Source organism: Eumetopias jubatus, unplaced genomic scaffold (genome assembly GCF_037043125.1).
Source record: "Eumetopias jubatus isolate StellerSeaLion01/CBP00866 unplaced genomic scaffold, mEumJub1_p1.0 scaffold_15, whole genome shotgun sequence".
Lineage (NCBI taxonomy): Eukaryota > Metazoa > Chordata > Mammalia > Carnivora > Otariidae > Eumetopias > Eumetopias jubatus.
The window spans coordinates 93,802,205-93,815,909 of NW_028274821.1; the positions used below are offsets into that span (position 1 = coordinate 93,802,205).

The following is a 13,705-nucleotide window of genomic DNA, read 5'->3' on the forward strand; positions in this document are numbered from 1 at the left end:
GCCCAGCTCCATCCCTCCATCCTGCCCGGCAAATGTGAAAACTGCTGCCTCCCCTAAGCCCCCAAAGGCCGCTCTGAAGCCTTTGCTCTGCGGTCTGCCAGCGACATGGACGTTTCTTTCCTCCCAGAGGGGGTCCCAGGGATGACAGAGCAGACACACTTGCCCCAGGCCCAGGCTCTTGCCCTACCCCCCCCCCCCCCCGCCTCCTCTGGGCTGGAGAAGGTAGAAGCCTGTGTCAGAAAGCCTGGAGCCTGATGAGGCAGTGCATGCAGGCCAGGTGCCCCCACGCACGGTCGCTGGGCCCTGGCACTCAGCCCCCAGCCCCAGCTGGAGCCCAGTCCTGAGCAGGGAGGCAAGGGGAAGGGTGGGGATGAGCCGTGACACCCCTCAACTCCAAGCCCCGAAGCCCAGGGACAGAACAGTCCTGGTCTGGAATGCCAGCCAGCAACGAGGTCTGCTCCCCGACCACACCAGGGCCAGGGGCGGCCGGCAGAAGCTTGGGGGGGTTCAGCGCAGCTCAACCCTGGGTCCCCAAATGAGCACTTCCCAGCCCTCAGCTGGGAAGATGACATCACTGCCTTCTCCTGTGCGGAAGGTCCAGCCCCCACACGTCGTCAGCCCACGGGATTGGGCAGGAGACTGCCTTGGCTGGCCACCAGCCCTCTGGCGAGCCCCTGGCCCCATGCCACGACCCCACAGCCCCCGGGGCGTGGGGGGGCACCTCCTCCTCAGGTGGTGCCCCAGCTGGGCTCCTTGGTCTTTCTCTGAGGCTCTCCAAGCGTGGGGAGGCGGCCGGACCCCCGCCCCGCAGTTCAACCTGGGGGCCCTGGGCCTGCTGCGACCATGCTCTGAAGGGTGTGGGTGGGAGCCCGGGGGCGGGGTCAGAGGCCAGAACACAGGCTTCTCCTGGGCCGCCCCACATACTTGAATGTACATGCATATTTATTGCTCATGCGTGTTTGCCATGCTGTCAGTGGGTCCTTTCCAACCCAAGAGGTACATTTTCTTTCTTTTTCCCCAAAAAATAAAGTCTGCCAAGTGAATGCTGTCAGAATTAGTGCTAAGGATGAGGGGATGTTGGTCCTTTGGGGGGCCCCAGGTGACTGACCTTACCTGGGTAAGCAAGCCTGCAGCGTGCAAAGGGCCTGGGGCCACCACCTGCTCTAAGCCCCCCGCAATGGCACCAGCCAGCCACTTGGCGACAGGTTGGTTCTGTTGTTTTCAGCCCTGGGAGTGGCTGTCTGTCCTAACTGGACAAAGTCACACATTGTCCGGGCGCGCACTTGCCTTTCCAGGCCTGACTCCTCACGGGCTGCAGACCTGTGGCCCATCTGCCCGGGACCTGCTCGGGGCCCCGGAGCAAGGGAGGTGTAGAGCGCCCATGATCTCACAGCCCTGGCACCACCAGCCGATGAGTGCAATGGAGCCGTCTACAAAGAGGGGGAGCACACCCCCAAGCAGACACCCCAACCCCACAGCTGCTCTGTGGCACTGTGTCCCCAGGAGGACAGATGCGGGGCCTGGGAAGCAGGCACGGCAGGGGGTGCCTCACCTCACTTGTGGTGACCTGCTCGGCCTGGAGCACCCCACCTGACCGCAGGAGGCTGCACAGCAGGGTAGGGGTGGGGGGTCGGGAGAGGGGCATGGGGAGGGCAAAAGCTGGTCAGAAGGGAGGTCTGCAGGTGGGGGCTGCAGGTGGGACACGCCCGCACAGGGAGGCACCCCCAGGGGCCCCGGGAGGCTGTCGCTAAATCCCCCAACCCAACAGTTCTCGGTGCTTTGGGAATCCTGGCGCTCTGAGAAGGCTCTGCAGGTAAGTACCACAGGGTGCCACGTTGCCTCTCTATGGCTCCAGGAGCTGTGGTTTTCCTGGGAAGCAATGGTGTGAACCACCTCAGTGGCTCTGGGAGTAGGGACCCCCCCTTGTTGGCTGGTACCTGTCCATGGGGTGCATTCATGGGTGAGTCTTTCACTATCTCTAGGCACTAACCCCAAGAGGGGCAACCCCTCCGGGGTCAGCAGGGCCTGGACATCAAGCATCAGAATACAGGAAATAGAAATATGGTCTCCACCCATGTCCACAGCCCGGGCGTCAGTTTCCCCATCTGTGAAGAGCAGGATTGGCCCGGGCCGCCGTCCTCTGTCCAGCTCTGCACTGTCAGGTCCGGTGAGGACCTGGGGACAGTGAGGTGGTCAGGCGCAGGGGCTGGCTCAGCCTCCAGGCCGACAGTCTCCGCAAATGGCACGGGAGGCTCTGAGGCGGAATAATAGGCGGTTGTTAGCCAGGGGAAAGACAGGGGGTAATCAAGTCAAAGCACCCAGTGCCAGCGCCCAGGAGAACAACAGCAGAGCCCGGGGCGCTGACGCAGGGCAGCAGTCAGCTCGGATCCTGCCAGGAGCTGCGATACTGTGGCTGGTGATTAATAGTGAAGGTCACACTTCCGCAAATACACGCGCTCCCATAAACACAGGAACATCCTGAGCAGGCCGTCAAACAAGGCTGGGAGACAAACCGCATGCCCCTGGGGGGAGGGCACCACGTGGGGCACGCGGCCCACCGTGACTCCCACCCCCCTCGCCACGGCGGCCACCCAGCCCCGCTGTGGCCACAGGGAGCTGCCGGATTTGCTGACTCCGTTTGGCCGGCAGCCAAGGGTCAGGGCCGAGGGCGGCACTGGCTCAGCAGCGCTGTCCAGGAGGTGTCGGGGGAAGGCAGGGGGCACAGGAGAAAGGGGGATCTGTAGGAGCTCCCCGTGTCTGGCCAGAGGAACAGGACCCACGGTGGGTGCTGCCCCCCAAGGAAGAACAGTGGCTGATCGGCCATGCCTTCCAGGCACCTGCCCCAGACCCAGCAAGACCGGGGCCCTGGCCTGCAGAGCACGTCCGCGCCGCCCCACACCTGTGCCACACCTTGTCTTCCTGCCCTTCCTCCTGACAGGGTGTCCCATTAGCATCTTCATCTAATGGGAAGGTGCAAGTTCAGAGGGGCAGAGGGACGGCTCGGAGCTACCGGCCACAGCGGGGGTTGGGGGCTCAGACTCTGTCCAGCCTCCCCACACAGACACAGCCGTGAGCGGCAAGTACAGGGCCCGTCCTCTGTGCAGAGCGACAGCGCAGCACCAGGACCAGCACCTGGCGGAGGCTCCTCGGAATCATTCTGACTCCGGAACCAGGGACAACAAGAAGGCCCCAGGCCCCATCATCTCCGAGTGATGTGTTTATTGATAGAAAACAGGCCAGCCCGGAAGGGCCGGAGAATCTTCTGGAAGGGAGACGACAGAGTCAGCTGGGCTCCATCTTGCCAGGATGAGTGGGGTCCTGGTCCTCACCCCCCTCTGGAGCAGTGGTGGATTTGGGGTTCCCGGCAGCCTCTAAAACCAGCTCTAGAGCCCCCTCGCCAGCCACTCGGCACACCTTCTCCCCTCTGGCCGCCAGGATTTCTTCGATATTCCTGAGAGAGAAGGCATCATGACACTCTCAGCCCCGAGCCCATCCTGCACCTTGGGTCTTCAAGTGCACCCAAGGGCACCCCAGGGCCAGGCTGGAGCCAGAGCGTGGGGCCCCACGCTGGTGTGGCCATGAGGCCCCCGCACGCTGACCTCGTGAACCCTTCAGAGCCCCCAGAGGCAGCTGCTATTACTAACCCAGTCTCAAGGGAAAGAGCCCCTCAGAAGTCCCACAGAACGGCCCAGGGCCACCGGCCAGGAGGCTCCTGCCCATGAGGGGTACACACTCCGCCTCACTCACACCCCCAGTCTGGTGTGATGACCGACCAGCCAGCGCGGGCAGAGAACGCGAGTGACGCGCTAGGGCCCTGCTCTGCAGCTGACACTCTGCACCTCTGTGGGGACCAAGCAGCCACACGACAGAAGGGAGTCTGTGCTGCAGGACTCAGCCCAGCGTGCCCCTCACTTCGGGGGCGGCCTGGAGCCCGGACACGGACAGGCCAGCGGTGAGGGCAGAGGTCCGGCAGCGAAGCAGGACCACAGGGGGCTGGTCCCATCCCCGCCCGCGTCGTCTGTAGTTTTCCCGAAACTCAAACCTAACAGCCCCTCCTGCACGCCCAAGGCTGGGGAGGCGGGCTCCACGAGCCTCCCGACAGGAAGGGAGCCCCAACCCTGCAGGCCAGCCCCGGGCATGGGCTTGTCCCCCCACCCTGCCCACGGGGCCTCACCTCTTCCCGCCCAGGTCTGAGAACCAGCCCAGGTTGTCGGCGATGACGTGGTGCTTCTGGCAGCCGGGGCAGGTAACGATGACAACTCCCCGGTGATAGGCCAGTTTGGAGATGCGCTTGGAGGACCGGCTCCCACACACCTGGGGGACACCCGAGGCCCCGGTGACGCCTGTGCCTGGTCCCGCCCCTCAGGAGGACCCCGCCCCATCTGAGGATTAACTCCACCCCGGGGCAGGGCCTCCTCCTCCTCCTCCTCCTCCTCCTCCTCCTCCTCCTCCTCCTCGACAGCCTACCTACCCCTGTGTGCCGGGCCCACCCCCGAGGCCAGCTCCGCCCCTCTCCCGGAAAGGCCCCGCCCCCGAGGCCAGCTCCGCCCCTCTCCCGGAAAGGCCCCGCCCCCGAGGCCAGCTCCGCCCCTCTCCCGGAAAGGCCCCGCCCCCGAGGCCAGCCCCGCCCCTCTCCCGGAAAGGCCCCGCCCCCGAGGCCAGCTCCGCCCCTCTCCCGGAAAGGCCCCGGCCCGAGGCCAGCTCCACCCCCTCCATACTGTTCTCCGCGCTCGGGGAGCCTCTTCCCGCGGCGCCGGCCGGCACCAGATGCGGACCCAGCTTCGCACCCGTCGCACGCTCACCTTGCAAGTGTAGACAAGCTGGTAGTGCGCGGCCCCGGGCCCCGGCTCCGAGCTCAAACTCCGCCAGCCCCAGACCCTGGCCCCGGTCGGCCTTCTCCCCGCAGCCCCCGGACCGCCCCCGCGTCCCCACAACCACCTCAGGCCCGGCCCCTGGGAACGCACGCAGCTTAGTAGCGGCGGCACGCGGCTCAGCGCAGCCCACAGCATCCCGCCCTCCGACCTCGGCCGCCCCGCCCCGCCCCGCCCCGCCCCGCCCCGCCCCGCCCCGCCCGGCGCGGCTGAAGCCGTGCCGCCGCCATCGTGGAAGCGGGCACGCGGCGTAAACGGCCCTTTTCGGCTTCCGTCCGCCGGCTGGCGGACCGGGCTCTGCTGCCCCCTGCGGGCGGGAGGTGCGCGCGCGGCTGGGACGGGGACGCGGGAGCGAGGCCGGCGGAGGCCACGGTACGAGGACCCCGGTCGTTTATTTATGGAACTGCATTTGACACCACTGCACGCATAGCTAGAGCACGCGTGTGCGAGTCCCGGCGCGTGCTCCCGGCGCCCCTCCGGCTGGGCTGGCTAGGAGCCCTCGGTGTCCGTGTTGTCACTGCCCGTGGTGTTGTCCCAGTCCACCTCGCCCTGCCTCGAGCCGTGCTGCATCTTCCTGAGGGCGCGCTTCCTGCAGGGCGAGCGCGTGTCCGCTGGGCCGCCGCGCCCCCTCCGCGGCCAGCCTTCCCGGAGCCCGCCCGCGGCCGCCCCCCGCGCACCTGCGGTAGTTCTCGAAGCTCTCCTTGAGGCGCCGCCGCTCCTTCTCCGGGGGCTCCCCGCCGCTCAGGCCCGCGCCCTGCGGGAGGAGGGAGGCTCAGGCTCCTGCGACCGCACGCCGCGTGCGGTCCCGCCCCTCGGAGGTCAGGACGGCGCCGGCACGCAGCCAGCCTGCCCGCGCTCCGAGCCCGTGCTCCGGCCACAGTGCCCTGGGGCCTCGGAAGACAGGCTTTCCGGGCTGCCGCGTCCTGCGCACTCCCCCTGCCCGCTGCCTCATCCAAGAAGGGGGGACTCGGCTTCCTGTTCCAAACAGTGCACCCCAAGAGCGCACGGGCAGAGACCCTTGCCATCACCCCCCCCCCCCACCCCGGCATCCAGGTTGGGCAATCAGCCTTCCTGGGCTCGGTCACAGGGAGGGCCAGGCCAGCGGCGCCCTAGGGCAGCAGGGACCCCAGGGGCAGCCTTACGTTGGAAGTCAGTGGAAGCTGCTCCTCCTGCAGAGCCACAAAGGGCTGCTGCGGGCTGCTCCTGTTGGCCGGGCCGCCTAGAACAGAGAATTAGGCCTGTCGGTCCTACCCAGCTGCTGGGACCACGCCTAGCATGGCCAACACCTGGCCACCTCCTGTCCCCTGAAGCTGCCGGGCCAGTCCTGCATCATCCCCCCGGGCTCACTTCAACCCCAAGAGGCCTCCCATTGTGTAGACAAGAGGACTGGAGCTCCCGACTCCCTCTGGGCAGGCAGAGGCTGCTGGAAGCCCACCAGGCAGTGCCACACCATCGAACTCTGCTCCCGGGTGGGGGCTGGGGCACTGCAGCAGTTGGGAGCAGAACATTCCAAGCTATCTGGTCCCCTCAAAATTTGCCCCGGGCTCAGGACCCTCAGACAGAAGGTGCTCTGATGGGCTGGCTCCCCTAAACTGGCCAGGATGGGAGACTGGACACCTAGTCTCACTGACGTCACAGGGCGAGAGACCCAGACCCGGTCTCTCCCTGAGGCTGGCACCTTCCCTTCCTCGGCCTCTGACCCAGAAGCCCGCCCCAGCTCCTTCAAGGGGCCACGCCACCCCTGGGTTGGGCTCCCAGGGTCTCCCCTACCATTCACTGCCTGCTGGGTCCTGCCCGCCTGTCCGCATGTTGGGCTCCGTGGCCTGAAGCTCAGGTCTCTGGGCAGCGTTAGACTGACCTGCTCCCTCACTTCTGCACCAGCTGGTCCTCTTTTGCCTCCCTTGGAGGCTGGCGGCAGGCCTGAGGCTAAGGAGGTCTGTCTGGTTTCCCACGCCACCTCCCTGCCCGGACCTCCCCACCTCCCCTCTGACAGCCACCTTCAAGATGAGCCCCTCAACCCCTTGCCACCCCTCGTCACCCCTCAGGCCATCTCCCTGCCACCTCTGCCTGGCCCTGAGACACACCCCCCGCCCCACTCTGTTTGCACCTCCCACACTTGCTGGCCGACTTCCCCTGCCCCCTGCCCAAGAGGAAGCTCAGGGAAAGCAGGACGCCCCAGCCCTGCACTCCTGGGCCCAGAGTGGGCTCTGATGGAGGGACGCGCTCTCAACATCAGAGTTGGGGCATAGGCCCCACACACGGCTCTTGTTGGCTCGCTGGGGAGCCTGGGGGGTTACTCGTCCCTCCAAGCCTCAGTGTCCCCATCTGTAAAGTAGGGTTGTGAAAGATCAGTGGCACAGAGCTCTACCCTGCCAGGACTGGCGCCAACTCAGGCGACAAGGTGGCCTTGACCAGACTCGTCCGTGAGAAGCTGCCCCCTCCTCACCTTTGTCTGAGAGCTGGACAGCCTCCAGGTCCAGGGGGAGTGAGAGCTTCCAGGGAGAGAGACGGGCATCCAGTTAGACTGCCACCCTCCAGGAACCCACCCAACTTGCCGCGCTGTTCCTCAGAGGCCTGGCAGGAAGGCCCGCCCCAAGGGCCAGACGGCAGCCAGCCCGCCCAGGTGAGGCCTGGGAGGAGAGCAGCTGGCCCAGCTCCCGCAGGGGACGGTGGCCTGGAGCCCACCCTGAGGCTCACACTCACCTCCTGGGAGTTCCTGGGTGAGCTGTCCTCCAGGTCAGAGCTCTGTGGTCACAGAAGAGGGGTCGGTCAGCGGACTGTGGGGAAGCCCAGCCACCCCCAGGGCCTGGGGTGGGGTGGGGCTTGGTGAGGGGTCCCCGGCCCGCCCCTGTCCTCAGGCCCCTCTCCAGCCCACGGTTGGCCCTGGCCCCTGCCCAGAACACCCCTCCCTCCCCCTCCTGACACCCAGAGTGGCCTGCGGAGGAGGGCCCCTTACAGAGGACAGAAGGGGCTCGGGAAGGCCTGCGACCAGCCCAGGGTCACCCTGGAGCAATAGCCGAGCCAGGCCTGGACCTGGGCTGCCTGGTGTCCCCTCCTCTGGGCTCTGGTGTCTCTGGGGACACACTTGCCCCTGAGGGCCAGTCCCCTGCACTCTACTGTGGCAGGGCTGCAGCTCTGACCAGCGTGCACAACAAAGGCCCCCCCCCGCCAGCCCCTGGGAGGCCCACCAGGATGAGCGTGTCCAGCTGCTGCCGCTTGAGCCTGCCCTCCACGGCCAGCAGCTGGCCCTCACACTGGAAGAGCTGGAGTTGTAGCTCGTCTGCCTTCTCGGCCAGCTCCCGGACCTGCTTCCGCAGCGCGTCCTTCTCCTGCAGGCTTCGCGAGTGCTGTGCGTGCAGTTCCTCCCGCGTGGTGATGGCCTGTGGGGACGGCACAGGGCAGGCTCTGTCTGGGAGCTGGGCGGCCGCTGGGAGACCTCAGGCTGCCCCCGCCTCTCAGCCCGTGGTCAGTGTGTGCAGGAGCAGTAAGCGTTCCAAAGGACTCCCAGAACGTGAAGATAAAGCCTCAGGCCCCAATCCCAGAATAGCCCCTGCCGTCCCTGCACCCTCCCCAAGTCCTCCAGCCCAGTGCATGTCCGGCACGGGCTCACGCCCTGCACACGGCTTTTATCAGTCTGCCGTGTGACTTGGCATCAAGAACACGGTTGTTAATGGCCATGTCATGTGCTTTACTGCGCCCGTTCCCCTCCACGCTCTCCGGCCAGACCACACCTGAGGACACAACTCTGACCCACACCGAGTGGCCCGCTGGGAGCCTGCCCGCTGCCTGGAGGCTAACCCACATGCCCTGGAGCCCTCGGCCCCAAACGGCCAGGACTTGATGAATCACTGAGAATCGCCTTCATTTGTGTCCCTGCTTCCGACTTAGGACCCACCGGAGAGAATCCTAGCCGCTCACTTGGGCTGCCCGGCCCCAGCGTCCCTGGCTGGTGGCCTGCCTTTGGTGGCTACCGCGCTCTCCCCTCCTCTGCCTGCCCCGAGGGAAGGTGGCAGCCGGGCCCCCTGCTCTGGTCGTGCTGCTTCCCTCAAGGCAGGCCCCGCGCACGGGGAGGCTTTCCGTGGGACTGCGGGGCCAGAGGCTCCGAACGCAGGCTGCCAGTCCCCTCCGGACGGGCGCCGAAGTGCCGGCCATAACCTGAGCAGAAAGGACCCCGCGTGACGTGGCGGGAAGGTGGTGGAGAGCAGTGATGGGGACACAGTCCAGACGGGCTTCCGCCTCGGGGCCCCAGGAGCGCAGCCCGCCAGCCAAAGGGCCAGTGGTGTTTGAAGTTAAAAGAGCTGTTGGCTGGGGCGCCTGGGTGGCTCCATCGGGTGAGCGTCCCACTCTTGATTTTGGCTCAGGTCATGGTCTCGGCGGTGGTGAGATCGAGCCCCACTCAGCGGGGAGTCTGCTTAGGATTCTCTCTCCCTCTGCCCCTCCCCACCACACGCGCTCTCTCTTGCTCTCTCTAAAATAAATAAATCTTTAAAAAAATAAAAAAGCTATTTACAAGTGAGACAGCTTCTGTTTTTATAAGACAAAAATGCAACTATACATATATTGAACAGAATCTGAAGGTACAACCCGCCAGTGGAATAGTTTTCCTGGCAGTGGGAGAAGGGGTCACCTTCACGATTGTTCACATTTTTCAAGGAGCTCTCAGACAAGTGCCCTCCCCCAAAAGGGCAAAGGGCAAGGCGCCGCGGCTCGGGGGAACGCGCCCCACCCTGGGGTGGGAGGTGGCGAGGTGCCTACCTGGTCCCTCTCGATGGCCACCTCCTCCATCTGCTGCAGGATGGCCTCGATGCGGTCCTTGTACATCTTGGAGTCCTTCCGGAGGGCCAGGCACTGCAGCTCGAACATCTCTTTCTCCTCCACGCACTGCGGGAGTCAGCAGCTAGCCCCCACCCCCTGTTCTGGCCCCTGGTCAGTCAGGCCCAGTGGAGGGAGGGGGAGGCTGCTTGAGCCCCGGGGCCCCTGCCAGCCCTGAACTTCCAGACCAGAGCCTGGGCCTGCCCACCCTGGGGGAGTACAGGCCAGGAGTGGGGCGAGGAGGCCAAGCGCCTGCACCTCCAGGAAGGGGGGAAGTTGGAGTGTGCATTCCAGGGGCTGCGTGCACACAGGGCAGTCCCTCAGCCCACCCGCCTGGCTTGGCCCGGGCTGAAGTCCACCTGCCCCGGCGGCATACCCGGGCACGCAGAGCCTCGCCCTGCCGCAGGTCCTTGCGCAGAGAGAGGATGGTGTTGGCTTGCTCTCGGTGCTCCTGCAGCGCCTGTCGCCAGTCCTCCTCCAGCACCTGGATGTAGGGACTGCTCTTGTCTGGCTTCCCCTCCTGTGGGTGGGCGGTGAAGGGGAGAGAGTGGCAGGGAAGCAGCTAGACTTGAGGGGACCCTGCTGCTGGCACCAGCATCCTGCCAGGCCCCTCCAGCTCCCACGAGCACTCACCCCGCCTGCACGGCGGCCCTGGCCCCCGCACGCGCGCCCCACCTGCACGGCGGCCTCCAGCTCCCGCACGCGCGACTGCAGCAGTGTCTTCTCCTGCTGCAGTTCCCACATCAGCTCCTGGCTGGGCCGCTGCTCCATGGCGTGCCTGAGCTTCAGCGTGTGCTTGCGCTCCACCCTGCAGTCATCCTCCGCCTTCATGAGGCTGTGCTTTAGCCGCTCAATCTGCGGGGAGACCCCGTCAGCCGGCCAGCCTCGCCCCACGCCCCGCCACCCTCCAGCCACGGGTGCCAGGGCACCTCCAGCTGCAAGTCGCGGCTGCGCATGAGCGCGGCGCCCTTCTCCTCGCTCTGGCGGGCCAGGCGCATGGCCAGGTCATAGTTTTCATCCTTGCAACGCTTGAGCTCACGGCTGCCCGCCTCGCATTCCTCCTTGAGCCGCTGCACGCGCTCCTGGTGCTTGCGGAGCAGGCTGTCCTTCACCCGCAGCTCCTTGATGAGGTCGTCCTTGGAGCTCAGCAGCTGGGTCAGGTCCTGCACTTTCCTCTGCAGCTTCAGCACCTCGCTCATCAGCAGCTGTGTCAGGCCCGACTCCCCGGACGCGTCTGCAGACAGCTAGGCCGTGTCAGAGGGCCCGCCCGGCCCTCGGCTGCCCTGCCGCACCCCCTCCTGGGCTCCAGGCTTGAGGGCCGGCCACCCCACTGCAGGAGGCTCGGGGCCCGGCCGAGGGGCCGCCCAAAGGTGCTGGTGCTCCCCTTCGAGGAAGCAGGCAGAGCTCCTGACTCACCTTGCGGCCCTGTCCCCGGCCCACCCTCAGGACAGCAGCCGTGAGGCCAGGCACCCTCCCCCCTTCGGCTCATTTTGTCATGATCTTGATTGTGAGGCAAGAGGACATGCGTCCAGGCCAGGAAAGTGTGGCTTCGCCTGTTGCTGGGGCCAGCAGACACCCGTCCTTCCAGGAGCCGAAGCTTTGGTGGGGTCAGAGGGGTTCTGACCCAGGAACCCATGGGGGCCTCTGTCCCCCACCCCAGTATGGGTCTGCCTTCCTCCAGCAGAGAGAGAAGGAGCAGGGCAGAGCTGCGGCAATCCAGTGTGCCCCTTCCACCTCCTTTTGTCCCCAGTTTATCCATCGGGAGGCCAGCCATTAGCCGCCTGCCTGCAGGGTCCCAGGCCTCACCGATGATCATGGAGAAGACACGGGTGGGCTCCTTGCCCGTGACCTTCTTGTAGAGCTGTGGGTAGTAGAGCTCCAGGCTCTCAAGGAAGGCCACGTAGCCCTTGTGGCCGGTCCGCTGCAGGATGTCCAGGAGCACGCCTGAAACCCACAGGACCTGGCTGGGGCCGTGGCCATCCTGCCCACCCGCCCTGGGCTCTCCCCGGGGCCTCCGCTGTGCACGGAAGCACCACTGCTCCCAGCAGGAGGGACAAGGCATGGGGTGCTGGGGAGTGCCCGTTCCCGTGCCTGAAGCTCCTGCATGAGGCGGCACTGACCGACTTTCCGCTTGCGGATGACTAGGTTGGGGTCACTGAGCACCTGCTCCTCGTCGTCGGGGTTCAGCACCTTGCACTGCCTCAGGTAGGGTGTGATGCGCGAGGGGTCGATGACAGAGATGAGCTTCACGCGGAAGCTCTCCAGAGCATTCCAGCACTGGTCTTCGTTCTCGTAGTCGGACATGGCGGTGGCCGCGGCTGCGGGTGGTGGGAGAGCCGCCGGGAGGGGTTGTCCAGGACAGGGGCGTGGCCTCACCTGCCCCGGCCTCCCTCCTCGGTGCTGGCCCTGTGACCTGGGGCACCAGCTCAGCCAGGGCGGCCCTCCCTGGGCCCTGCTGCCCGCTGCACCCCCCCATGGGCTTTCCCTGTCCGTGGGTCGCCCTGGACGATGAGAGTCGGGGGAGACGTGGAGGGCTCCAGGGATGGGTGGCGTCTGAGAACACTGCACGCCCCACATAGTGGCCCTGCTCTGGACCCCGCACTCCCCACCCCGGAAGTGTGGGGCTGGCAGGGCCCCCCAGGCACGTGTGGGTAGGCAGGCACCCAGGCGGGGCCGGCAAGCCTGGGGCAGTGACCCACCCGCCCACGCGTGTGCGCCAGACAGGGCTGTGGGGGACTTCCTCCTTCCTGGACGTGGCAGCCGCTCAGAGCTTAGCCCCCCCTGCCCCCTCCTTCCGGCGGCCAGCTGGTGGTGCAACCGTGGCACAGGCGGCTCGCTCGGGAAGGGTGACTGTGGACCGCCCACAGGAGAGCCAGGCCCGCCGCATCCGGAGGCCCGCCCCAGCGCCGTTCTGGCGCCCTCTGCAGGCTCTCAGGTCCTGGGCACCAGCCACCGTGGGGCTCTTCTCCCTTCCCAGACGAAGCCTGTTCCCATGCACTCAGGCTCCCCAACAAGGGGGCCATCCGTGTCGGGACCACCCACTGCTGCTCCCTTCCACCAGTGGGGGTGGGAACCACTCTCTTGAGGCCTGGGCCAAACCAGAAGCCTCCTCCTGGTGGCGGGGACGGAGACGCTGACCCACCGCCACCTCAGAGCACCCTCAGCCGGTGTGGGAACGTGGTTTCCAGCCCAGAGGGGCTAGACCACGCTCCCAGAGGTCCAGGTGGCAGCAGGCGGGGTCTTTGCAGGAGTTTCTCTGACTTCCCATGGCCCTTGGTCATCCCATCCAGCCAGAGACACACACTAGCACTCAGTGGATGGCCCTTGGAATGTTCAGCCTGCTCCCTGCCTCTCCCGCCTAAAATCCACAAGCCCACACCTGACACCCTGCTGTTGAGTCCATTGAGACGAACAAGCAGGTACCACGTGGCTGTGAAAGTGGACAGGCAGAAGAGTTCAGGCCACTTACTGCCCTTCTGGGGTAGGTGCCCCACAACCTGGCTCCCTGCCCCAGGAGCCCTGAGCAGAGAGACAGGTGTCTTCCTGGCACCTTCAGAAAGGGCAGCAGCCCCGCCTACCTCAGGGTCCTGGAGAGGCACCTGCACGGTGGGACACTGGTCAGCCTGGGCCAGCCCGATCCGATGAACAGGAGGAGGTGCTGCTGGCTGGCTGGCAGAGCCCGGGAGGAAAGCTGTGCACTTCCTGATGGTGCTGGTTAGCTCCACGGAGCCCGGCAGGTCCTGCCCAAGGGAGCCAGTCCCTGGGCCTGCCTTCTGATTCGTCTGCCTGGCAGGGCCCGGGAGGCGGGGCGGAGGAAAGTGGAAGTCTTGCTCAGAGGCCTGGAGGCCCAGCCCTGCGCCCACTAAGTGGAAGTGTGAGCAAAGACCCTCCCCGGAGCTGGAGGAGGTCAGTGCACTGTCCAGTCTGCTCTGGCCTGGACACGGGCTTCCGGAGGCTTCTCCAGCAGGGGTCGGCTGGGGACCAGCAGTGCAGGCAGCCTGCAAGGTGCAGGTGGGGATCCC

General features: G+C 66.2%; 2 protein-coding genes across 5 annotated transcripts; both read right to left on the reverse strand.

Moving 5' to 3' along the window:
- Positions 1-3,204: 3,204 nt before the first annotated feature.
- Positions 3,205-5,026, reverse strand: DNLZ (DNL-type zinc finger). Of its 2 annotated transcripts, none has more exons than XM_088019151.1 (3): positions 4,803-5,026; positions 4,175-4,314; positions 3,205-3,451 (listed from the first exon to the last, which is right to left on the reverse strand). In XM_088019151.1, the coding sequence occupies exons 1-3, from the start codon at positions 5,007-5,009 to the stop codon at positions 3,283-3,285; spliced, it is 516 nt and encodes a 171-aa protein (XP_087875277.1). In that variant the 5' UTR covers positions 5,010-5,026; the 3' UTR covers positions 3,205-3,282. The 2 variants fall into 2 exon arrangements, with proteins under 2 accessions (XP_087875277.1, XP_087875276.1); XM_088019150.1 differs by having other exon boundaries at positions 4,719-5,026.
- A 245-nt stretch (positions 5,027-5,271) lies between these two features.
- CARD9 (caspase recruitment domain family member 9) lies at positions 5,272-13,478 on the reverse strand. 3 transcript variants are annotated; one of them, XM_028097111.2, is made up of 14 exons: positions 13,262-13,478; positions 11,804-12,001; positions 11,490-11,627; positions 10,613-10,917; positions 10,359-10,538; positions 10,060-10,203; positions 9,627-9,752; positions 8,060-8,251; positions 7,575-7,616; positions 7,318-7,363; positions 6,642-6,797; positions 6,014-6,090; positions 5,549-5,625; positions 5,272-5,460 (listed from the first exon to the last, which is right to left on the reverse strand). In XM_028097111.2, the coding sequence occupies exons 2-14, from the start codon at positions 11,985-11,987 to the stop codon at positions 5,361-5,363; spliced, it is 1,767 nt and encodes a 588-aa protein (XP_027952912.1). In that variant the 5' UTR covers positions 11,988-12,001; positions 13,262-13,478; the 3' UTR covers positions 5,272-5,360. The 3 variants fall into 3 exon arrangements, with proteins under 3 accessions (XP_027952912.1, XP_027952913.1, XP_087875274.1); XM_028097112.2 differs by lacking the exon at positions 6,642-6,797 and having other exon boundaries at positions 13,262-13,472; XM_088019148.1 differs by lacking the exons at positions 5,272-5,460; positions 5,549-5,625; positions 6,014-6,090; positions 6,642-6,797 and adding an exon at positions 7,006-7,196 and having other exon boundaries at positions 13,262-13,474.
- Between the last annotated feature and the right edge of the window lie 227 nt (positions 13,479-13,705).